Below are 24,064 nucleotides of genomic sequence, written 5' to 3'. Positions count from 1 at the left end.
ATAGGTCAGGCTTAGCACCCTCCTCCAGCAGGGGGCAGGGATGTGCCTGCAATCACTGGAATGGAACCCAGGTGTCCTGCAACCCTGTGCAGACATTGCCTCCCCCCCAGAAGTGGGAGTAGGAACCCAGGTGTCCTGTGACACTGGTCTGACCCCTAGAGCCGAGCCCAGCCCAGCCCCCTCCCCTTTGTCCCTCCCCTGAAAGGCGCTGCCTCTGACCCCAGGAGATAGGCAGCAGGACGAGTGGGTCAAAACCATGGCCCAACGCCTGAGGCCGGGGGGGGGGGCGTGTGTGTCTGTGCCCAGAACAGCGACGATGGGGCAGGGGGGAAGAACAAAACCTCCAACCTTTATTAGTAAGACGAGGCACTTGAAATCTCGGGGGGGGGAAGGGGAGTTTGGACTGAAGGGGCAATAAATAGGGGGGCTGGAATGTAGGGTATGCAGGGGCCCAGTGCACTGCTACACCCCCCCACCTGCAGGGGTCAGAGCTGCACAGGAGGGGAAGATACATATGCCCCCTTCCCCTCCACCATGGCACAGAAACACCCAAGAGGGGTGGGCAGTGGGGGCCAGCACTCTCAGCAGCAGGGGAGGGAATTAGACCAAGGCCTCCTGCTCGCCCCCCACTCACTACTGTGGCCAGCAAGCGGAGGAGCCCTGGCTGGTAGGGCCACAGGCGTGACACCCTGCCCCCAAAATGACGCGATGGGTCTATACAGGACATCCAGACTGCACCGGAGGGGGGAGGGGGCAGAGCGGGAACCAAACCCACCAGTGCCCCTGTAGTTGGGCTGTTCCCTGCTCAGAGCCAAGGTGGCTAGGCCAGGGGCTGGGGGGGCATCCTTGGCCCCCAGCTATGCCCCCTATGACTCATGGGGTCCCTTCTTGATGCCGAAGAAGCTGGAGGAGCGGGGTGGCGGGCCCAAGAGCATGCGCGCCTGGTTCTTGTGGGTGATCCTGATCTAAAAGAGAGAAAGAGAGAGAGAGAGTGGGGGGGAAGGAAGCGCTGGGGGGGGGTCCTGGGGCGGGCAGGGAAGCATCCCCTCTCCCAGCTCCAGCCACACAACCCCCACCCTGCAGGTTCCCTAGTAATGCACCTACCCCTCCATGGCACTCCTGTCTATGGGGGTGGGCGTGGCAGCCAGCACCCCAGCCCCATGGCTCCAAATCGCAGCAAACACCTGCTAGCCCTGGCCCCATGCAACCAGCAGGCGAGGGGCACCCAGGTGCCACACCCCCTCCAAATGGGCCCCATTTCTGCCCGGGGTGGGTAGCGGAGCCAACTGCCCTAGCCCCCAGCCCCCCTCCCAATGCCAGGCCGCCCCGGTTTCCTCCGCGCCCCAAGATGGATTGGCGGGGGGGGCAGGGAGGGGTCTATTGAGGCCTTTCGCGGGGGCTGGGAAAGCTGCAGGGGGCTCAGATCTCCACTGCTGGCTCTGGGGAGCGTGGTGGGGGACCTCGATACGGCTCCTTACCGTGCAGGGCGGTTGCATCCAGGGCTCCCCGTCAATCTGCATAGGCAGGCACTTCAGGGTCCTGCGGAGACTCCAGTGTGAGACAGCACCACAGAGCCCCCCCAACAACCCTGCCCCCTGCAAGGGGCTGGGACCTTCCCCAACACGTGGCGGGTCCCAGGGCCGAGCCTGCCTCCTGTAATATCATGGGGGGCCGACTGCCACTGTGGAACCTCACCTGGCCCTGGTGCCCCCCGGCACTCACCTCAGCGTGATCTCTGAGCACTTGGCCAGCCGCTTGCCTGCGCTCTTCAGCCCGGTGTAGATCTGCCCCATCTCGATCACGCCCTCCAGCCCCACCACTTCCAGCCGCTTGTCGCTCAAGTCTATGGGGAGGGAGGGGCTGTCAGTACTGGCCCCCCCGTGCTGCCGGGGGGCCAGGACTAGGGGATGAGTGAGCCCAGCCCCCACACCCGGCTCCCTACTGTGCAGCTCCGTGGGCCGGGGACTGAGGGCCAAGAGGGTGCTGTACCTTTAAGAAGGTAGGGCTCTAATGGCTCCACTTAGTGGGAGGGGCCAAGGCAGAAAAGGCCCCACATCTGCTCCACCCGAGGCCCCGCCCCCAATTCCACCCACTAGATGACTACCTGCCCCCACAGCACCCCTAGCTCCGCACCTTGCATGCAGGCCCCGCCCCCCCAGCTCTGCACCTTGCACGCAGGCCCCGCCCCCCGGCTCCGCACCTTGCACGCAGGCCCCGCCCCCCGGCTCCGCACCTTGCACGCAGGCCCCGCCCCCCCGGCTCCGTACCTTGCACGCAGGCCCCGCCCCCCCGGCTCCGTACCTTGCACGCAGGCCCCGCCCCCCGGCTCCGCACCTTGCACGCAGGTCTTGAGCGTCTCTGGGTTGGTGACAGCCTGGGGCTGGCTCCCCGCGGCCCTGTTCCGGGCCTCGCCCAGCGGCTTCTTGGTCTCGCCCCAGAGGTTGGAGCCGCCGTGCATGCTGGGAATGTTGAGGACGGCGACCCCCGAGAGGGCTCCACTCAGGTCCAGGGGTTGTCCGCAGCACTGGCGGGGGAGAGCCCTTGTTACCAACCGGGGACCTGCGTAAACCAGCCCCCACCCAGAGAGGCCACCTGGCGCTCGCCCTGCAGGCCGGGCAGAGAATTCATGCTCCAGCCCTGGGCTCTGCCAGCAGGGGGCGATGGCTGGGGGCCCTGGGCATGCGTGGGGCGGGGGGCAGCGCTGGGCTCTGTCCCTCACCTCAATGGTCAGATATTCCTTGAGCTTTTTGCAGGTGGCGAAGATGGTCTCGGACGTGGCAAATTCAAAATACCAGAGTTTGTTCTTCATCCTGGAGAGGAAACAGCCCCACAACCCATGGGTGGAAAACAGAACAAACCAAACACAGCAGGGGGCGCTGTGGGGGATGGGCAGGGCACTGGCAGGGGGGCCAGGGGGAGTTCCCGGCTATTCCCATCCCAGCAGGGGGTGCCGTGGGGGCGGGCCGGGCACTGGTGAGGGAGGGGTGGGGGGGAGTGCCCGGCTGTTCCTGTCCCAGCAGGGGGTGCCGTAGGGGCAGGCAGGGCACTGGTGGGGGGACTGGGGGGAGTGCCCGGCTGTTCCTGTCCCAGCAGGGGGTGCCATGGAGGCGGGCCAGGCACTGGCGGGGGGGCCAGGGGGGAGTGCCCAGCTATTCCCGTCCCAGCAGGGGGTGCCGTGGGGGCGGGCCAGGCACTGGTGGGGCAGGGGTGGGGGGGGAGTGCCCGGCTGTTCCTGTCCCAGCAGGGGGTGCCATGGGGGCAGGCAGGGCACTGGTGGGGGGGCTGGGGGGAGTGCCCGGCTGTTCCTGTCCCAGCAGGGGGTGCCATGGGGGCAGGCAGGGCACTGGTGGGGGGGCTGGGGGGAGTGCCCGGCTGTTCCTGTCCCAGCAGGGGGTGCCATGGGGGCAGGCAGGGCACTGGTGGGGGGGCTGGGGGGAGTGCCCGGCTGTTCCTGTCCCAGCAGGGGGTGCCATGGGGGCAGGCAGGGCACTGGTGGAGGGGTCAGGGGGGGTGCCTGGCTGTTCCTGTCCCAGCAGGGGGTGCCATGGGGGCAGGCAGGGCACTGGTGGGGGGGCCGGGGGGGAGTGCCCGGCTGTTCCCATCCCAGCAGGGGGTGCCATGGGGGCAGGCAGGGCACTGGTGGGGGGGCCAGGGGGGAGTGCACAGGTGTTGCCATCCCAGCAGGGGATGCTGTGGGGGCAGGGTGCTGGCTCTGGCTCCTAGCTCATCTCAGCGCTGGGGGTGGGGGGGTCGTCTCAGGGAGTCACCAGTGCCATGGGGGAGGCCCAGGCTATGGACCCACAGTCGCCGCCTCCCACCAGCTGGATCAGCCGCTCCGAGCTTCCCTGCGCCCCAGCTGGGATCCACACGGGACACCAGGGCCCCCACACCTCCGGGAACCCCCTAGGATACAGCCTGGCTGGCAGCCCAGCCCCTGCCATGCCCACCTGCCCCGCCCACCCCCTACCCACCAGCCTGCCCTAGTCATATCCCCCCCCCAGCCCCGCACACCTGCTGTTGAATTTCTCGGGGTACTTCTCCCTCATGAGGTGGAAGCGGTGAGCGATGGAGGCGTCCTGGAGATGAGACAGATGCAGTCAGAGCCCTGCGCGGATAACAGCGGGGTGGGGGGGCTCAGCAACTCTCCCCCTCCGCGGTTCCTATGCGGGCCAGACAGGGGTGACACCAAGCCAGGCTCCTGCATGTGGAGCATGGGACAGGGAGAAATCCCATAGCATCTTGTGGGCTCCATCTTGCCCCCCACAACCTCACCCCCCATACTGGGCTCTAGCCACCTTCCTCCCCCCCCAGTGCCAGGGCTCAGACCCCACAGCCACCCCCGGCCGTACCACACCGATGGAGAAGTAGTTGTTGATGATCTCGTAGGGGACGGGGTCCCCCTTCTCTGCGGGGTTCTCAGGGGTCACCTGCACCAGCCACCGGTCCATGGGAAGGATGCTGCTGCTCTCGATGTCCTTCAGGATCTTTCGCAGGTTCTCCCCGTCATAGCCTGGGGGTGGGGGCAGGGCATCAGGGGGAGGGGACAGTGCCATGTGCCCCCCCGCCTCTCCTTAAGGGGGGCGGGGGGCAGAGAGGCACCTGGCTGGATGGGGCCATAGGACTGAGCGGAGGGGTGGGGGAATGTCCAGGCTCTGGGGGTAGCTAGGCAGGCTGTGCCCGTTGGTCTCATGGGGGGGGTGCCAGGCTAGGGAGACCCATGGGCCCAGCTCTCCCCCCGGGCATCACTCACCTCCTCCCCAGCGCAGACACCGCGCCAGGTCGTTGCCGGTGCCCAGTGGGAGCACGGCCACCGCGGGGCGCCAAGGCAGGTTGGCTTTATCTGCAAGGACAGAGAGATGTCAGCGGGGGGGTCGGCTCCTTGGCTCTCCAAGGGCAAGGACCGAGTGGCTCCTGCCCCAGCCCAGGCCAAGAATCGAGCCCCGTTTCCTGCCCCTCCCCCCTCCAGCTTCCACCTACCGATGGCGTCCAGGATCCACCCCACGGTGCCGTCCCCGCCGCACACCAGGATCCGGAAATCCGGCACGTCCCGGAAAAAGTTCAGCCTGAGAACAGAGACATGGAGCTGGGTCAGCGCCGGGGCCCGGATTCCCGCACCCCATTCCCTGCCAGATCCTCCCCAAGGGTTAGTTAACCCCTGACCTGCCCTGGGCTCCCCCTCAGCCCTGCTGGTTCCCCTCACTCCCAACCCACAGCCCCCTGGTACCCCAGCCCTGGGCTCCCAACCTCCAGCTCTGCCGGTGCCCCTCACTCCCGACCCGCTGCCCCCTGCTAGCCCAGCCCTGGGCTCCCACCCCAACCGTGCTGGTGCCCCTCACTCCTGACCTGCAGCCCCCTCACTCGGCCGATGCCCTTTGACCCCCCCCATTCACGCTGTGGAGCTGCCCCGTGGTGTTGCAATGTGGGCAAGAGTCCACTAGGGGGCAGGGCAGAGACCCCCAGCAAAAGGCCCCGGGGCCCCTGAATTCTCACTCACCCCGGCGCCGGGCCTCCCTTCATCAGGTTGTAAACCTGCCGTGGGTTGAGGAGATACTGGAGTTTCCGGAGCACCCTGGTCATGGAGACGGAGGGGTGAGGGGGTGTCAGGAGCAGTGCCCACAAGCTCGAGAACCCACACCAGGCATCGCCATGGACATCCCCCCCGACAGTCTAGATCATGGGGAGGGGGATGTGGGGGGGGCTGTCCAGGGGCACATCTCTTAGACCAGGGTGCAGCAATGACATCATGATAATGAGACTGTTGCCCAGCAACCTTGGAACAACCCTCCCAAACCCCTCCACCCGTCATATAAGGTGGAGAAACTGAGGCACAGACAGACAGAGAGACCTGCCCAAGGTCACACAGAGAGCTGGGAAGAGAACCCAGGAGTCCTGGCTCCCTGTTCTCTGCGCAGACCCAGCAGACCCTACTCCCCTTCCAGAGTCAGGAACAGAACCCAGGAGTCCTGCCTCCCTGCGCCCCGCCTCATGTCTAACCATTAGACCCCACATGTCTCGCCCTGCCAGAAATAGAACCCAGGAGTCCTGGCTCTCAAGAGCCCCCTCTGCTCGATCCCCCCCCTTACCTCTCCCCCTGTTTCCCGCCGCTCTTGGGGTTGACGAAGACCAGGAGGGGGTGGGTGTCGGGGACTGGGGTGATCTACAGAGCACGGGAAAGGGGAAACGAGAGGGTGAGACACGTGAGCGTCATGAGTGCTGGCCGGAGCAAACCGCAGACGGGTTCCAGGAAATGACCGCACGCCAGCGACGGCCGCTGCAGGGCCGGAGCGCGGATCCGCGGCTCGTGCCAAGGGGCTGGGCAAGGCAAAGCCTGGGCGTGCTAGTGCCACAGCGGGCGTGGGAAGAAGCGCACGTGTTGGTGTCTGCACCTGCGGGCGGACGTTTCACCAAACCCTCTGTCCAGCAGCACCTGCTCTGGGGAAGCGGTGGCTGTGGCCAAGTTGCCTGGTCACTGTCTGCCACCAGAGGGAGCCACTGGGCCCTGTATGAGCCAATAGCGAGAGCCCTCTGTGTGTATGGACCACTGTGAATGGGGGCCGGGGGGGTTGTTACCTCATTCTGGGCAGGGATAAACTCCCGGCCCCACCCCTGCCCGGGGCCTCGCCCAGTTAGGCGGGGTCTATTCCGGGCTGGGGCACTTCCTCCCCCCGCAGCGTCCCAAGGGCCCCCAGCCAACTCCCACCCTCCCAGCCCCCTGACATGCTGCTGCCCCTACTGGGCCAAGTGACCCAGCTACTCAGGGCACTGGGCTCTCATTGCCCCCAGTGGCCGCGTCCCGCAGGTGCCAGTCGAAGAGCAGCGCCGTTGGGGGGGTCGCCCCCCACTCACCCGCAGTGCCTGGCCCTCGGGCGTGGTGCAGGGCTGCGGCATCTCCTCCACCGGGGTCCCGCCGTCGTTCTTCTGGCTGTTCTGCCTCTCCTGAAACCCAGAGCCAGGGCGTCACCTGGGGGCAGGGGCCCAGAGCCCTGGGAGGGGAACCAACAGCCCCCAGGGGCTCCGTGGGGCTCAAGGGGCGGAGCTGCTCCTTTGGGTTCAAAGCCCAATGAGGCACAGAGCCCCTTGCTGGTGGCCTCTGGTCTCTCCCCAGTGTGGGGGCGGGGAACTCCCCAGCCTGGCAGGCCTCCCAAAGGCACCTGGACTGGTCCATAAAGCCCTAGCCAGGGGGTCCGGGCTGGTCCATACGCCCAGTGGGGACTCACTCACCAGCACGACGGGGTAGATGGCCGAAGGGGGCAGGATGTGGTCCCGCAGGGCCCCGCAGTCGCAGGTCAGGGGCACGCTGGGCTGGCATTCCTCGTGGATCTGGGGGGAAGACAGGGGGTTAGCCCAGTGCACGCTCCTGGCCCCACCTCCCCTGAAGCTGCCCCCCAGCCTCCAGTGCCCATCAGGGGTACCGGGGGGGGGTCACACCTACCTTGAGGTGGCACCAGACGCAATGCAGCCCCGTCAGGCTCTGGAAACTCTTGATCTTCTTCTGACACTTGTCGCACTTGCTGGACTCGCAGCCGCCCTTCACCCACACGTGGCTCTGCGCCTGGGGGGGCAGCGGAGGGCGGCAGTGAGCGCTCTCATCGCCCAGCAGGGGCTGGGAGCCAGGATGCCTGGGTTCTCTCCTGGCTCTGGGAGGGCGGTGAGGGGAGTCTAGTGATTTACAGGGGGTGGGGGAGGGCTGTGAGTCAGGACTCCTGGGTTCTAGTCCCAGAGTCTGTCAGCCCATCAGCAGCAAGTCCCGGCCGCACTCTGTGCCTCAGTTTCCCCATCTGTACAATAGGGCTAGCGAGCACATGGGAGGAGGATGGTTCTGGGGACCAGGGGCCGTTGCACTGGGACATGGGGATGTGGCAGACAGACATGGGGGGTCCCCTGCCCCCCACTCACGCTGGTGTCCTTGCGGGACTTGGCGTAGGTGCTGATACAGCTGAGGGGCGCCCGGCAGGCGCAGCGCTCGTGGGCCGTGAACTTGCAGACTGGAGGGAGAAAAGACACCTGAGCAGGTTAGTGACCAGGGAGGAGGGGCACAAGCTGGGCAGGGGCGGGGCTTAGCTCCTCCTCTAGCCCCGCCCCATTCCTCCCCCAGTCCCCCTTAAAAGTCCTGCTCAATGATTGGCTGGGCTTCGAGTGGGCCAGCCAATCACATCTGACGGGAGGGAGGTGGGCCGGGATTAGGCCAGTGCCCCCCACCCACTGGGCCACCAGCCAGCCAATGGCAGTTTGAGCTGATGACACAATGCTGATTTGCTGGAGTTTCATTGGCTGAGTGAGACGTGGGTGGCTGGGTGGGTGGGGTCGCCCCAGGTGGGCCCCGCCAGCCCCACACAACTCACAGCGCCCCCTGGGCACCCTTCCCTGGCTGGTGCCCATTTCTCGAGGGGGGCAGAGGTGGGGGGATCCCCCTCCCCTAGCCATGCCCATGTCGGGGGAGGGGCGCAGAGGGGGGCCATGCCCATGTCGGGGGCAGAGAGGGGCAGCTGGGGGCTGTGCCTGGGGGCAGAGAGGGGCATGGGGGGGCCGTGCCCGGGGGCGAGGGCAGCAGGGGGCCGTGCCTGCGGCGGGGGGGCCCGGGGGCAGAGAGGGGCCATGCCCGTGTCCATGGGCAGAAGGGGGCAGCGGGGGGCCATGCCTGCCTTGGGGGCACTCACAGGTGCAGCACAGACCCTGCTTGCGCAGCCCGACCAGCATGGTCTCGCAGACGTTGCAGTAGACGGGCCGGTTAAAATGTTTCAGACACCACATGTGCTGCCCGTCATCCTTCATGTTCTGTGGGGAGAGAGGACAGAGAGTCAGCGGTGGGGGGGGGTGTCACTGGGGGTTGGGGGGGCTGGGGTGGGAGTCGGCGGGTCACGGGGGCGGGCTGGGGTACACAGAGCTCACTCGCTTCTCCCCGAGGGTTGTGGGGCTCACCTATGGGCTGTTACCCACTCGTGGTTACCACTGGTTGGGGAGGGGGAAGAAAATCATGGCTCGTGGGGGGTCCCAGGTCCACAGGAAGGATTGGGGTGGGGGTAGGGAGCTTCCCAGCCTGGCCCCGCCAGGCATGCCTCCGGCTGCTTTCCATCTTGCCCAATGGGGATCCCCATTGTTGGAGGGGGTCAAATTCCCACACAGCTCAGAGCATTTCTGCCACCCCCAGGGATTGCCCCCCTCACTGCCCTGGGATCCCCCTGACCCCCCCAGGGGTCACCCCCTCTGTCCCCCCCCACAACTCACCACTTCCAGGCCCAGCAGCACCAGCAGGGGGATTGTGGTGACCCCCCCGCGCAGCCACTCGGCCAGCGACACCGTCCCGCTGTCATCGTAGTCGATCTCCTTCATCATCTCCTGCAGGATCTGGGGGGGAGGGGGGCAGGGACATCGCTCAGCACCCAGCAGCACCCCCTACAAGAACCCCATCTCCCCCCCCACTTTCCACAGCAGGGGCACAGGACTCCCACCCCCACGGCCTCAGGGCAGCTGGTGCCCCTTCAGGCAGGAGGGGGTAGGGCCAGGGCAGCCCCACGCACCCCACGGCGCCAGCCTGGTACTCACGGGTTTGAGCTCCGTGATGTCCCAGTCCAGGTACTCGGCCACTCGCATCATCTGGGTGATGATCCGATCCACCTCCTGGGGGCCCGGAGCGGGGAGAAGAGAGCGGGTCAGTACCGGCCCATGGGGGGGGCACGGCTAGCAGAACGGGTCAGTACCGGCCCGTGATGGGGGGGGCAGACAGCCCCCCAGAGATGGGGCACTGGGGATGGACCCGTCGCTCAGCCCTGAGGCCGGAAGCACCTGTGGATCCCTGATGGGGGTGTGACGAAGCGGGACTGTTCTTAATGTTTCCTCTGAATAGTGTGGGGGTGCCTCAGTTTCCCCTATGCAGTTCTTAAGTATCTAGGGGGTGGGATAAGGGTATGTGATCGTTGCAGAGCCCTAGAGGGCAGGTGTATGCAGGGGTCTGGACACAGAGAATGGCCAACACCCTGTTTCCTGGCAGCTGATGGCCCCCCCACCCCCCCGCAAGGTGAGAGCTAAAGGGTTGGAGAACAAAGGAATCTGGTGCCCTCCTGGCCGGGAAAGGGACAAAGCCCAGAGGAGGGGGGGCTGGAGAGAGTTTCAGTTTGGGGCTGGCTGGGGATGAGGAGTGAAGGGCAGATGGGGTTGTCTGGCTCACTGCCCCCCAGAATGGACCCAGCTGAGGGGTCCTGTTCTCTGCACCTACAAGCTCTGTGTTAGACCATGTTCCTGTTGTCTAATAAACCTTCTGTTTTCTTGGCTGGCTGAGAGTCCTGTCTGACTGCGGAGTTGGGGGGCAGGACCCTCTGGCTTCCCCAGGACCCCGCCTGGGGGGACTCGCTGTGGGAAGCGCAGGGGGGGCAGAGGATGCTGGATGCTCCGAGGTCAGGCCTAGGAAGGGGGACGCCGGGTGAGCTGAGTGTCCTGCAGCCCAGAGAGGAGGCTCCCCAGAGTCCTGCCTGGCTTCCTAGGGAGCCATTCCAGAGCATCGCCGGGGGACTCCGTGACGGGGGGGCAGAGGCCTCCCCTTGCTGCAGGGCCGGACCCAGCTGGGGCATAGAGATGGGAGGGAGGGGCTGCTCCTGGCTTCTGCCAGGCACAGTGTGGGGGGTTCTGCTCAGAGCGGGCAGTGGGGGGGCACTGGGGTAAAGGGGACAGTGATGGGGGGCTGTGGTCCCCCCACGGCACTCACCGAGCTGTCCAGCAGGCCGTTCCCATCCTTGTCATAGAGCTTAAAGGTGACTGGGGCGGGGAGAAAGCGGAGTCAGTGGGGGACCCCAGCCAGGCCCAGACCCCCATGGCCACCCCACCCCCACCCTATGCCAGCCCCCATCCAACCCACATCCTAGCACAGCCTGTCAGCCCCCACCCCTCTGGGGAAAGACTTCTGACCCCAAAGGTCTCCCACGAGCCCCCCACTGTGGCTCCCCCCCAGCCCTGCTCCCCAGTGCCACCCCTTGCCCCATTAAGAACCCAACTCAGGTCTGAGCCTGAGAGCTGCCCGGACCTTGTCACCTCTCCATGGGGCTGGGACGGGTGGGACAGCCCCCCCCATTGTTCCCGCCCCCAGACTCACACTCCAGCTTGTCCTCGGGGCGCCCCCCCTCCAGCAGCGAGAAGTAGCAGGAGACGTCATTGACACAGACCAGGCCGCTGGCTGCAAAGAGACAGAGCCGGCGCTGGATCCCGCAGCCCCCCTGCCCCACACAGCAGGGACCCAGGAGATCGGGTCCCAAGGCCCATTCCCACCTCGGCTTCAACTGCTGATGGGGGCGAGGGGGAGGGGGAGTGGTGAGCAGCAACAGGAAACGGGGGACCCTCTGCAGCCCCCCACCCAGTATCAGCTGCAGTCCCCTAGCCCCAGGCAGCCTGCGCCCCATGTCACCCCCCAATCATCAGTCCAGCTCTGGCCACTGCAACAAGCCAGCTAGCGACTGCCCCCACTGCTTGGGATCAGAACTGCTCCACTGTGTGTCATATACCCCGTACAGTCAGCATCTGATGGGGATTCTCCTCCAGCTCTGCCAGGCTGACAGAGCAAGCGGGGCAGGTGCGTGCCCTTACCTGGCTGCCCCCCGAGGCCCGGCTGCTCCCCCGGGGCCCTCCCAGGCGAGGTCTGGAAGGAGAGGAAGAGGTGCTGGCAAAGCGCGTCCGAGATCTCCTCCGCCTCCAGGTAGCTCCTCATGAACAGCTTGAAACCCTCAAAGTCGATTGACTGGGGGGAGGCAGCAGAGGGGGGGCAGTTAGGGGGCATCCTGGGGCTGGAGGGAGGCCTCTGCTCGGCGCTTCCAAGCTGGAGGAAGGGGGCTGGCCTGGCTCAGAGCAGTGGGGCTCCAGGGACAGACTGGGCCCCCCCGGGGTTCACAGGGGGGGCATCAGGGTGGACTCACGTCTCCCTGCAGGTGCTGCACCAAGGTGCCATCTCCATAGAACTCCTGGAGGACGTCCTGGACCTTCTTGCTGCTGTCTGGGGGGGGAGAGATAGGGAGGGTCACGATCCCAGGGTCCCCCCAAGCCAGGAGTGGGGAGCAGCCTTGGCCTGGAGCAGACACTGCCCAGACCTGGGACCAAGCCCTCCCCCTCCCCTGCTGGGGGCGGGGAGCCCCAGTTCTGCCACCGTGGCCCCCACCCTGCTCTGGGGGAAAATCCAGCCACTCTACCGCCCTCCCCCACACCCCAAGCTTCCTAGCCTTATGGGGCACGACCTGGGAGTCCATGATGGGGGGGCCAGGTCAGCTCTCCCCTGCCCCGGCAGAAAATGGACCCCACCTGCAGGCCTGGCACGTTGGTATCAGGGCAAATCCCCAACAGAGGGGACACCACCCCCACTGCGGAACCTGATGGGGGGGTCCCAGTGCGGCCAACCCCCCAGCGCACAGCGGGGTGTAGGTGGGGTTAACGCTGACATGGCTGGGTGAAGGGAGCTGCCCAGCTCAGCTGCATCCCCCATCCCCCCCCACCCCGCCCAGGGCCCAATCCTGCTCCTGCCAGAGTCATGGCAACTCTCCCCAACAGTCCTGCACCCTAGGCGGAGCCCAGACTAGCGGGTCCGTGGGAGCGGCGCTCACTGGTTACGGGGCGGGGGGGCCCTTTTCCTTGGTGCCCCAATGCCCTGGGGGCCACAGGCTCTTCCCACAGGGATTCCCTACCGCAGCCCCCACCCCCGGGGGCAGTGGGACCATTCTGAGGGCAGGGCTGTCCCCACCATTCCAAGTGGGGCCGTGGGGGACGGGGCAGGACTGGGGGGGGGAAGCTGGTTACTCACAGTCAATGTACTTCTGCAGGTGGGCGAACTCCTCGGGGCTCAGGGTGGCCCAATCCTTGCTCTCCGACATGACGTTCTGGGGCCTCTGGGCCGCGGCTGCTGGGTGGGGGGGGAGCAGTTAGAAACGGAGACTCCCAGGGGGGTGACTGGGGGGGAGAGACAAAAGGAGCCAATAGGGGAGTGAGGCTGCAGAGTGTGACGGACCCGGGCGAGGTGCTGGCGAGAGCGACCGAGGGGGGGTGTCCCCGGGCAGTGCCCCTCCCAGATTAGCTGAGCTAGCACATTCCCCGATGGAGCCAATCTGTTTCCAGAGCAGCAAGCAGCAACCGCAGCCCCCAGGCAATGCCCGCCAAGCCCCCGGCACCCCCCCAACCTTCCCTGGTATCCTGACCCGGGGGGGCTGCTCTGGGGCTGCTGAAGCCCAGCAGAGGAGGCCAGGCTGGCACCCGTGGGAGTGGGGCCACGACAGCTCGATGTCCTTATCTGCCTCTTCTGGACCCACCGCTGAGACCCCCAGCGCCAGGGGCTCTTAAAGGGATATTACCCAATTACCGACTGGGGTGGGCTGGCCGCCGGCCGACAGATGAGGGCACCATTTGCCCCAGAACAGCCCCATTGCAGCGCAGACACCCCTGCCAGCGCCAGCGCTGCGGGGGTCTGGAGTGGGACACTTGGGAGACGCATGGGCTGGCCCGTGCCCCAGCAGCCTGGCACAGAGCTGGTAGCAATGGGCAGCTGGTACCAGTGCTTTATACCTCTCCGCGGGCGGCCACTTTGCCGGCTCTGTTAAATATTTAATGGTGCCAAGTCATGGCAGGGGGGCAGGGAGTAGGAGGTTCCTGTTTCTCCAATTGCGGCAGTGAATTGGGGATGGGGGGGAAATCGCCTGATTCAGAGAGATGAACAGGGGGGGGGGAAGAGGTGGGTCTTGACAACAGGCCAAGCTCCTCTCACCATAGGCTGGGGCTTGGGGTGCTAGGCAGAGTGGGTTGCAAACTGCGTATGGACCAGCTGGGGTCCAAGAGCAACAGCAATGCCCATGGGGCGGGGGCTGAGCAGCATGGGGAAGGGGCTGCTGCGCCAGCCCCGCCCCCCAGATCTTGACTGGCATTGTGCCCCCACTGCATCCAGCTCTGGGACGTGCGGTCTAATGGTTAGTGCAGGATGCCTGGGTCCCTTTCCTAGCTGTGTCGCGGACTCTCCACTGACTTCCCTGCTCTGTGCCTCAGTTTCCCCACCAGGGGATAATAAAGCACTGAGTGCTTTGAGATCCCCCACCCAGTGGGAGCGAGGGGTTGTTAGCGCCAGGTGCCCCCTGCTCCCGGGCTGGAATCGTGTGTCTGCCCCCCTATTTCCTTCCCCAGCAGCAGTGTTTTCCCAGTATCCGCTGCCCGCCAGAGCCCTCGGCTCACTCCATTACTACAATGATTTATTCATGTTAATCCAGATCTCGGTGCACACCTGGGAGCTGCCGGGCTGCATGAAGTGTTCCAAGGTCTCTGCAGGGCAGGGAGAGGACAGGACGTGCCGCTCCCATTAACACTAATGGGGCTAATACCAAGCACGATCCCCCAGGGACGCCAGCCCCATCGCAGCCCGCACCCGCTTAGCCAGGCTGGGCTGGGGGCTACTAGCACGGCTGGAGGGAGGAGCCCAGGGTTGGGCTAGCAGGGGGCTACAGGTCAGGAGTGAGGGGCACCGGCCGAGCTGCTGGAGAAAGTGCCCCCAGTTTTGCACCTGACTAGGGAGAGGGGGACCCAGGGCTGAGCCAATATGAGCAGAGAAGCTAACACGCAGAACAATGAAAATGAAGGAGAGCCAGGGGCTGGACTCCTGGGTTCTATCCCCAGCTCTGGGAGGGGATTGGGGGCCAGTGGTTAGCTCAGCCAACCTTCCTGTACCCCGACTGGCACCACCCCCTGTTCTGTTAGCACCAAGGCCCTGAATTTGGGGGGGAGGGGGAGGCTCTGACTTTGCCCAATTCCCAGGCGCCCCCTTTCATCCCAAACATGTGTCTAACCAACCCCCAATTCAGCCCCTGCCTGAGGCAGCTGCTCTGGGGGCAGCAGGGCCAGGAGTCCCCCCTCCTCCCACTCTGTTATGCTGGCTCCGGGTGGGGCCAGTGCGGGAGGAGATGACAAAGCCAGTCCAAGCCCCTTAACGAACGACTTCTGCTTTCGGTGGATCCATTTTTAGAGCATTGCGGACGGGGAAGGAGGGGGGAGGGTGCCCACAGGGATCCCCCTGTCAAGAAAGGACTCCCTCTCAGGGTAAACATGGGGCTGTCCCGGGGCGAGGAACAAACCGCTGGGACAGAGCGAGCCGGGGCTGCAGGGGTGGGGGCAGGGTACCGGTGCCACCTCCCCCAACATACTCCCCCGACACCCATGCACGCCACCCTCACCCTACACAAACTTCACCCCCCCCCGTGCTCCCCGCAGCCAGGCACATGCCCTGCACGCAGCCCCCCCCACCGCCTAGGTACATGCCCAGCCATGGGGAGCAGGCAGCCGCTCAGCACCCCCCCACTTTCATGTAGCGGGTTGGGATTCTAACGCAGCTTTGCTCAGCACCCGCCCCCAGGGACCCCCTGGCGAGGGGGGGCAGGAAGGAAAGGGGGAGGCGAGAAACAGCAAGTGCTGGCATGAAATGTGACTCAGGCAAACGGCTCCTGGTGCCCGCACCATGGCTGCAGAGATCACAGGGGCCTGGCTAGCTACCCATCCACCCCCGGCTGAATGGGAGTCTTGCTGGGAATCCGTGGGCCCCAATGGGGGACCCCTGCCCTCTGGCTGGAGCTGGGCAGAAAGACCAGGCGAGGGCTGAGGCTCAAGTCCCATGAGGGGCTCTAGGGGGCTGGCAGGGCGAGGGACCTGGGCTAGCGGCCACCACCCGGCCCCTGCTCCAACTGCCCGGCCACAGAAGGTGCAACTGAGTGGCTGGTCTGGGCAGAGATGGGCTCAGAGAATCAGCCCCGTGCATTTCAGTCAGACCCACCCACCCACCCCATGCTCAGGGCTCCCCACTCCCCACAACCCCCAGGGGAGTCAATTTAACAGCCCATGCATCCCTGCCAAGACCTCAGGCTGAGGCTCATGGGGGTCCCCTGCTCTGGCTCGGGGGCCATTCCACCCCACCCCACAGGACCCCCTGGCAGCTCCTGGCCCTGTGGGGAAATGGGGTACCGAGTTGGCCCTGCTGCACACTGAGTGGTGGGGGCTATGGGATATGATGGGGCTTCCCAATGCCTCTCAGGGAGGCTGCTGTCAATGCCACCCCCAGGAGGTGAGTTTAGAGGATCCTCAGCTTCACCCTCACTTCTGATTGGCAGCAGCTGACACCCCCCAGCCCGATCAGGCCTCAAAGACAGAGCCCAGCCAAGCGATGGTGCAACTGAGATGTGTAAGGCAGCCACTTGTGACCAGAGGGAAATTCCTGCCTGACCCCAGCTGGGAACCACGCTGGGCCCTGGAGCATGAGGATTGCCAGCCCCCTGGGAGAATTCCAGCCTTGCTCCTACAGTGGCGCTGGCCTTTCTGTCAACTCGCTTCCCCCTTTGCCCCCAGAAGATCCTACAGCAGCGACTTCCACAGGGTAATCACACGGGGGTGGGGAGGAAACCATGAGCTTTGAGCCCAGCATCAATCAGAGTAGGGAAGGCAGACGTAGCCACAGCCAGGGTGAGGGGTGTACCCAGTGCTGGGGAGGGGCCGGGCGCTGCATCTGATTGAACAAACTTAGCGGCAAAGCTAATAAAACCCTGTTGTTAATGGCACCATGTACCTTCTCTAGCACCTGTCGGATGCCCTTACAGCCCCTGATAGGATCCTGCTCCCCTGCCCTTTATAGAAGGGAAACTGAGGCACACAGTGGTGACAACACACAGTGAGCCAGCAGCACTGCTGAGAAAAGAACCCAGGAGTCCTGGCTCCCAGCTCCCCTGCTCTAACCACTAGACCCCACTCCCATCCCAGAACTAGGAACAGAACCTGGGAGTCTTGGCTCCCATCCCCGCTGCTCTCCCTGAGCCGTTAGGAGGAGGACTGGCACCCCAGGCCAGGGGGAAGGGCACCGACTCCGCCCTGGACACATCCCAGTGATCCTGAGGTTACCGAGTCCTGCTAACTCCATCAGCAGCACTAAATTTAGCTCAGCCCCGCCTGCCCCTGGCTCCACCAGCCGAGCGCGGCAAATGGAAACCAGATGCCGGGAGATGCCGTTTAGGGTCGGAGGCCAAAGCTTAGCATCTTGATCCCCAGGGGATGGCCGAGCAGGGGCCCCGGCCCTGCTGCCCCCATCGTCTGGCCGTGCCCAGCACACGACGTGGAGAATCCTTGGCTCTGACCCAGCCTGGCTCCGCCTGGCCCCCAGCAGGACTGGTTCCACTCCTGGGACGGCAATTGGCCACACACGTGGGCTCAGGACAGGGAGGAGAGAAGGGACACCAGGGACCATGCTGGCTGCGCCAGCAACCCCCCAACCCATGGTCCAGCCAGTCCCCCTCAGCCCCCGGCTCCCAGCGACCCCGGGTGGCAGACACCTCTTGGCGGCCTAACCACAGGCCGGGGACCCTGGGAAAAGCCCCTCCCCACGATCCTGTCATAGGTGGGGCAGCGCCTGGGGAGGGGTGGCTCAGACACCTGCTCCCTTCCCTGGGACACCAGGGGGCCCCCCTCGCCAGCCCATGCCAGGGGGCACAGTTAATCCCAGTGGGATGGAGGCGATTTCATGCTCGTGTTGCTGACAGACACCAAACAGCCAATTTTTGGCAAGGCGGCTGGCGTGCCAACAGCCCCGCCCTGCCCCCCCTTCGCATGGGGCCGCAGCTCCCCAACCTCAGCGGGGGCAGCCCTCCCCCGCTACCACACCTCACCCTTGCCACGTGCTTCTTGCTTCCCACCCCCAGCAAGCACCACGGTACCTGGGAGTTGCACAAGGCAAGTGAGTGCACAGCCAGGGGTGTGGGGGGGAGAAATGACCTTTCTTAGCAGCCCTGACCGGCAGCCTCCTGCTAGGCCAGCCCTGGGCTTCCCTTGTCAGCTCTGCTGGTGGCCCCCAATCCTGGTCCCAAAGTGCTTTGTAAACATGAGTCATTAGTTTAGCCTCACAGCCTCCCTGGAATCGTTCCTGATTTCCAGATGGGGAAACTGAGGCAGAGAGGGCAGGGACTGCCTACAAGCACCCGGAACAGAACCCAGGTGTCTCGACTCCCATTCTGGGCCTGCCCCTCTTCATAGCATCACATCCTGCCCCCCCAACCCCCACCCCCAGCCCAGCTGAGCCCGCGCTCTCTGGTTCGGTGCCAACGCATGGAGCAGCCTGCGCTCCCTGCCAGCCAGTGCTGGCCAGAGGCAGGGGGTGGGAACCCTGGGGGCCGGCCCAGGCTGGCAGGCTCCCCACCCATCCCCTCTGGGATTCCTGGCTAATCCCCTAATGGGATCCAACCACCCTGACTTAGTAACTATTGGTGCGCTGGGGAAGCCGAGCTGGGGAGGGAATGGTGCGGAGGGGCTGAAGCCTGTATGGGGCTAGAGGATGGTCCAGGGCTCGGCAGGGAGCCAACCAGCTGTGCAGTAGGGGTGGGAATTTCAAGGGTATGGCTCAGTGTCCTGCTCTGGGACTAGTCCCAGGCCCACAGAACCCCCCCCCCCCCCCAGCCCCACATCCAGCTGTCTACCCCACTCTGCTTAGCCCTACCTGTCCCAGACGGGCATAGGACTCCCTAGGCAGGCAGGGGCAGCCTGGCCCCACTGCCAGGAACCTGAGGGTTGGCTGGTCCCACCCATGCTCCAGCTGAGCTGCCAGTCCCCACCTGATTGATGGGAGGGGTGGGAGTCAGGTCAGGTCAGGTTGTTGTCCCCCCAGGCTAGTCTTAAAGGGACAGCACAAGGAGAAGCTTCCGAGAAGGTGGTTGAGCTCGAGGGCGGCTGGGAGCCAGGGCTCCTGGGTTCTATCCTCAGCTCTGGGAGGTGAGTGGGGGCGAATGCATGGGGAGGGGGCTGGGCACCAGGACTTCAGGGCAGGCACTCTCCATTTTAACTCACTCTCACTGGACACAAAGGAGCTGCCCCAACCCCTCCTGGAATGGCTGAGCCAAGTGAAAGAGGGTCCAAACTCCTCCACCTGGCAGCCAGCTCCCCATACAGCTCTTATCTCCCCGGCTTCTCCGCCAGCCCAGCCATCGGCTCGGACGCAGCCCCCAGCCAGATCCAAACGCCGCAGAGCAAAGGAACCAGGAGCCGGTTACTCCCTGCCCTTGTCAGGCCAACACCCTGCGTTCCCATCGAGTTCAGGCATGAAGAACCAGCAGGCTTGAATTAAGGAAATACTCCTGCCCTGGTGCCGCAGCGGGCTGAGCCTGCAGGGCCAGCGGCTTTTAACAAGTGCCTTTGGAGCTTCTGCTGGTGCCGGGCCCAACACCCTGGTGTCTGACTCTGGGGGACCTTGTTCCCAGGCAGGGGCAGGGCAAAGCCCTCACTCACTGCACTCCCCAAAGCCTAGGGCCTGGCCTGCCTCCTGCAGAGGTTACAGCAGCCCCAAGGCAGCTCTAAATGACATGCAGAGTTTCCAGGGCCCCTGGGAAATGGGGACCAGTCACCGCACAGGGTGTGCTGGCCTGGCCTTGGGGGATGGGGTCAAGAGCCCTGATCCCAGCTCCACGCTGGCTGAGGAAGGGTGTGGGGAGGCCCTTTCACGCAGCCACAAGCTGAGCGCCACTGAGACTCCCCCACCGCCAGCAGTGAATACAGCTCTCCCCTGCCGCAGGACCAGCCTCACAGGGAGGCTAGTCCAGCGTCTCTGCGGCCCGCTCAGCCCTTGGCCTCTCTCCTCAGGCTGCCAGTGCAGGGGACATGGCTTCCTGGCCCGAGCCCCCACCAAACTCATGACACCCGGCAGGGCGCAGCCAAGACCCCTTGACTAAGGTAGGCTCTTGCTTCATCTTGGTCTCTCTGCAAACGCCCCTCCCGCCTCACTTCACAGAGAAGCCTGATCAGCTTCCCCCTGCCCCCAGACCAATGGGCCACTCTAGGCTGCAACCCCCATGAAGGGGTTAAGTCAGCTGGACCCTGCACCCCCTCCTGCCTGCCTCGGCACAGTCAGAGGGATCCAACGAGCCAGGCCCCCTGCTGCCCCATCCCCCCACATAACCCATAGAAGGGATGAGCATGGGGGGGGTTTCCACCCAGCCTTGGGTCCCCCCGTCGCTTGGCCTCCTGAGCTGGGTCAGCACTTGGACGAGGGAGGGCCAAGAAACAGCCAGGAGCTGCCAGAAGCAGGGCTGGCAGCCCAATAGCGGCACTCTTCCCTCTGCGTGGTGCTGGTGCTGCCCTCAGACCTCAAACCACCTCTCTGCTGGGCCCTGTCTAAACAGCGGCTGTGCCCCACCCCAGAGATGGCTGCATCTCCATGGCAGAAGACGACCTGTCTATAGCCAGTGCGGGGAGGAGGAAAGGCGCTAGGAAATCGCATGTTATTGTTTGGCCACCACTCAGATCTTGGCAGGAAGTTAGGTTGTTCTCCTTAATTAACAATCACTCTGGCGGCAGATTGTAACCCCCCCCTCCCCGCACGTTATTTACCCAGGAGTGCCACTCGAGCTCTTGGGTAAACGTGTACTTTGGCACATGGCTGGAGCTGGGTGAACACAGCTGGATGTTGCCTCTCCCGTTTAAGGAGAATTGCTGGGGACAGGACAAACCCGGCCCAGCCAGGCCGCGCGCCTACAGTGCTGGTTTCTCCCAATGGATTGTCCCAGGCTCCAGGAAAGACAGCGTCAAATCTAAACAGAACATGAATCACAACCCCAGAAACTCGCCCCGAGGGTCAGTTAACCGAGGGGCAAGTAGGACTGGGTGTCAGGACTCCTGGGTTCCATTTCCCATGGACTGACTAAGCCTTCCCAGCACTGAAGGAAGGTGCCCACGCTGGAGGTCCAGTCACAACGTGCTCGGGGTGATTTCTAGCCTGGCGGTGAGGGAGCCGGACCAGCCGAAGCCTCAGCCTGGCCCAGAAAGGTTTGTTTTTTACATATAATAAAGTTAAACAAGATGGCAGTGCCTTTGTTACTTGACAAACCTGGAGGGTGGTTTTCACCTAGTGCATCACACACAGAAACCTGCCTCTGAAATCCCATGGGAGGCTGAACCCCTAAAAAAATCCAGGCACAGGGAGCCGATCCATCAGTGTTCCCCCACCTTCAGCGCTCCCCCATTCCACCAAGCGCCAGGCCCAGTCCCGCTGGCTCCCCCTGCAAGGGCCATTCGCCTGGCTTCTTGATTTAGCAAAGCCAGAGGTCCCAGCATGGAGGTTTGATCCCAGCTGGATTAGTCCTTGGGGGTCAGATTCACCAGCTCCACCTGGAGCCAGAGCGGAGCACCCAGTAGGCACTGGATTTGGGTTGCGGGTGTTCCATCGGGTGCTTTGCTGGCTAGAAAGTCTGGCCCCACGCAGGCCCATCACCCCAGGCAGGGGTTTCCCCCCTGCCCTGCCTCGCTGTTCCCCCTAGTCAAACCTCTGCCCCTCACTACACTGCCCCCTGCCTGGCCCACTGTGCAACCCTCAGCCAAATACCCCAGCGCCTCCTCCGGCACGGCCCCTTCCCATCCCTGCAGCCCCCCCCGCATGGCGATGGCACCTTCGTGGCAGCTTGGGGGGCAGGTGGGGAAAGCTGGCACGGCCCCAGCCCCTTTCTACCAGGCGGGAGAAGCCATGGCAGATGTGGCGAGCACTCTACAAACCCGGGCATGGTGCTGCCCACCAGGCGGGGGCTCGGGATTGCAGATTCCTTGGGGCAGGAGCTGTCCCACGGGTTATAAACCTACAGTCTAGGGGGAATGGGGGAACCCTCTGGCCCTGGCCAGACCAGAGTGCGAGTGCAGGATCTAGGGGTCCCTACTGGCCATACACTCTCTGAGTGGGTGCAAAAGCCCAGACACGCGGCCCTCCCCATCCCAGCAGCCCCACCGGGGCCAGGATGGCTTGAAGCAGCTCAGCCCAGAGGGTCACACTGAGGCCAACCAGGGGCCCAGAGAAGCCTCTTCCCCTGCCCAGCGCCTGGCCCCCGAGGGCAGCTCCTGTTCCTATGCCCAGCGCCTGGCACTGCAGGGAGCGGGGTCACTCCCCGGAGACCCCCCGGGCACTCGGGTCAATCGCCCGGGCGGGGAGCGGCCGGACCCGGGGTAAAGCGGCCCGGGACGCGGCCAGACCCCGGCTCCTCCTCCCCGGGCGCTGCGGGACGAGGAAGCCGCGGGAGCGCAGGGATCCCCCGGGACGCCGCAGTTTCTTTGCCCCTCCCCAGCGCCGGGGGGGTCGCGGGGGTCCCGGGCGTCCGGCAGCTTCTTCCCCCCGGGCGCGCCCTACCTTGTCCGCAGCGCGGCGAGCTCGGCAGCGCGGGGCGAGCCTGGGGCGGTGCCCGCCCGAGCCCAGCCCCGCTGACATCACAGCCCGCCCCGGCGCCTCCCCTCCCGGGCCGGGCCCCCGCACCTTCCTCCTGCGGCCGCTCCCCTCCCGGCGCCGGCAGCGAAGCGGGGCGGGCTCCGGGCGCGCACAGACCCCGCAGGCGGCGGATTTGCGACACCCCTTCCCGGAGCCTCCGCAGAACCCAGCTGACCCCCGCCGCAGCCTCCTGCCCCCGCCAATTTGAGCGAGCCCCGCGGCGCTCCGGGGGGGACACACTGAAAGGGACAGCGGCGCACTGCACCAATCCGCAGTGAGCGCAAACCCCGGAGAGTCACCTGGGCCCCCAGAGCCCCCCCATTTCCTGCCAGGGGTTAATTAAAGCAAGAATCCGGCCCCTGGGCTGGGGCTGGCCAGCTGCCAGCAGGGCTTTTCTGGGAGCCACCCTCTGGGAAGGGATCGTCTTGGCCTCGAACCTCAGGAGGGGCTTAGGGGCCAAATTCAGGGGTGTTGCAAGCAGCTCTGACTTCAGCGCTGCCCCGGCCACCTTTGGGTGTGTGTGAGGCAGCGCCGAGGTCACATCAGAGTCCCCAGGTCGTAGGACTGGAGGGGCCCTCGAGGGGCCGAGTCCAGCCCCGGTGCTCACGGCAGGATGAAGGATTATCCAGACCGTCCCTGGCAGGTGTTTGTTCAACCTGCCCTTAAAAACCTCCAGGGACAGAGATTCCACCACTGCCCTGGGCAGGTTATTCAGGAGTGTGAGCCCGGCTGCCGACTTGGCCAGGCCTGCCTGTGCCCCTGAGTGTGTGTGTGTGCAGGGGGGTCTCGATTTGTGCACACAAGTCACGCCGGGTGCGCTCGTGCACACACGCCCACAGGCTGCCTGGCTCTATCTCTACTCCCGAAGCCGGCAGCACGCGATGGTCTCTGGCTGTTGGCAGGCCTGACTCGATGGGTCTCTGTGGGCAGCTGAGTTCTGGGCCCGACCCCGTCTGTGAGCTGGTGGGGGGGTTTCTGGGTGAGCCCCTGGGTGAGGAATCCATCTCGGTGCGTGTAAAAGAGGTGCCAAGGTGAACGTCTGTACATCAGCGGAGGTGGAATCAGCGTGGATCTCTGCGTATGGGTGCATGCGTGTGCCCCAGTGTGTGCATGTTGCTGGCTCATCCCTTGGTGCCGATCCATGGGTGTGCCGGAGCCTGCCTGTGCAGCTCTGCGCCCATGGGCCTGCCCATGCCCATGCTCTCCAGGCGCCTGTCTGAGCCCCGCTCCAGGCATGGGGGTGCCGGGTACTTTCTGGGACTGAGGCCAGGCTGTCAGGTGCGAGGGGGCAGCACTGGTCTGGAGACATTCGCTAGAAACACTGGGCAGCAGGAGGGGAACTCTCCCCGCCCCCGCCCGTCACCTCTGAGCCATTCGTCCCTTTCTATGCCCTCATCCTTCTCCTCCGGCTGTGATCTGTATGCACATGCGTGCTGCGAAGGTACCTCCCCCCCGTTCAGTCTGGCCCCAGCCAGCCCTTGGCCTCGGTGCTGGGGACTTAAGGGTCCCACCTGAGAACTGGTCTGAGACCCGGCAAACTCACTACACCAGAAAGCCCTTGCAGTCTGGTGAGGTGAGCGGTGCGGCCCGGAGCAGTTGGCTCAGGTGCCCCCTGAGGTACCAGTTCAAATCCAATTCAGGGGCCAAAAGATGCGGCCAAATGACAGCACCGACGGGCCCCCTCCCAGCCAGGCTTGGAGGAGAGGCCAAGGACTGAACTGGCTGGGACACTCGGCTCCTGGCACCCCTGCTGGGGCTGTCTGCAGACAGAGGAGCTCAGTCTGGAGGGCGGAAGGCCCCAGAACCCCACAGCGAGGCACAAACCCGGCAGCTGGAATTTCCCCTTCGCAGGCTGCA

The 24,064-nt window shown here is 65.0% G+C and overlaps 1 protein-coding gene across 7 annotated transcripts; it reads right to left on the bottom strand.

Annotated features, from left to right (window-relative positions):
• Positions 1-328: 328 nt before the first annotated feature.
• On the bottom strand, positions 329-22,429 carry DGKA (diacylglycerol kinase alpha). 7 transcript variants are annotated; one of them, XM_038378246.2, is made up of 24 exons: positions 22,256-22,429; positions 12,773-12,868; positions 11,898-11,974; positions 11,572-11,722; positions 11,084-11,164; positions 10,700-10,749; positions 9,544-9,618; positions 9,226-9,345; positions 8,658-8,775; positions 7,897-7,985; positions 7,433-7,552; positions 7,222-7,320; positions 6,847-6,936; positions 6,084-6,157; positions 5,495-5,569; positions 4,978-5,063; positions 4,751-4,840; positions 4,350-4,510; positions 4,012-4,076; positions 2,720-2,810; positions 2,335-2,524; positions 1,723-1,843; positions 1,479-1,539; positions 329-965 (listed from the first exon to the last, which is right to left on the bottom strand). In XM_038378246.2, exons 2-24 carry the CDS (start codon positions 12,840-12,842, stop codon positions 867-869), a joined length of 2,253 nt encoding a protein of 750 aa, XP_038234174.1. In that variant the 5' UTR covers positions 12,843-12,868; positions 22,256-22,429; the 3' UTR covers positions 329-866. The 7 variants fall into 7 exon arrangements, with proteins under 7 accessions (XP_038234174.1, XP_038234172.1, XP_038234173.1 ...); XM_038378244.2 differs by lacking the exon at positions 22,256-22,429 and adding an exon at positions 22,133-22,250; XM_038378245.1 differs by lacking the exon at positions 22,256-22,429 and adding an exon at positions 22,133-22,210 and having other exon boundaries at positions 12,773-12,918.
• Between the last annotated feature and the right edge of the window lie 1,635 nt (positions 22,430-24,064).

This window comes from Dermochelys coriacea, chromosome 20, assembly GCF_009764565.3.
Source record: "Dermochelys coriacea isolate rDerCor1 chromosome 20, rDerCor1.pri.v4, whole genome shotgun sequence".
Lineage (NCBI taxonomy): Eukaryota > Metazoa > Chordata > Testudines > Dermochelyidae > Dermochelys > Dermochelys coriacea.
This window is presented reverse-complemented; position numbering and strand designations above follow the sequence as displayed.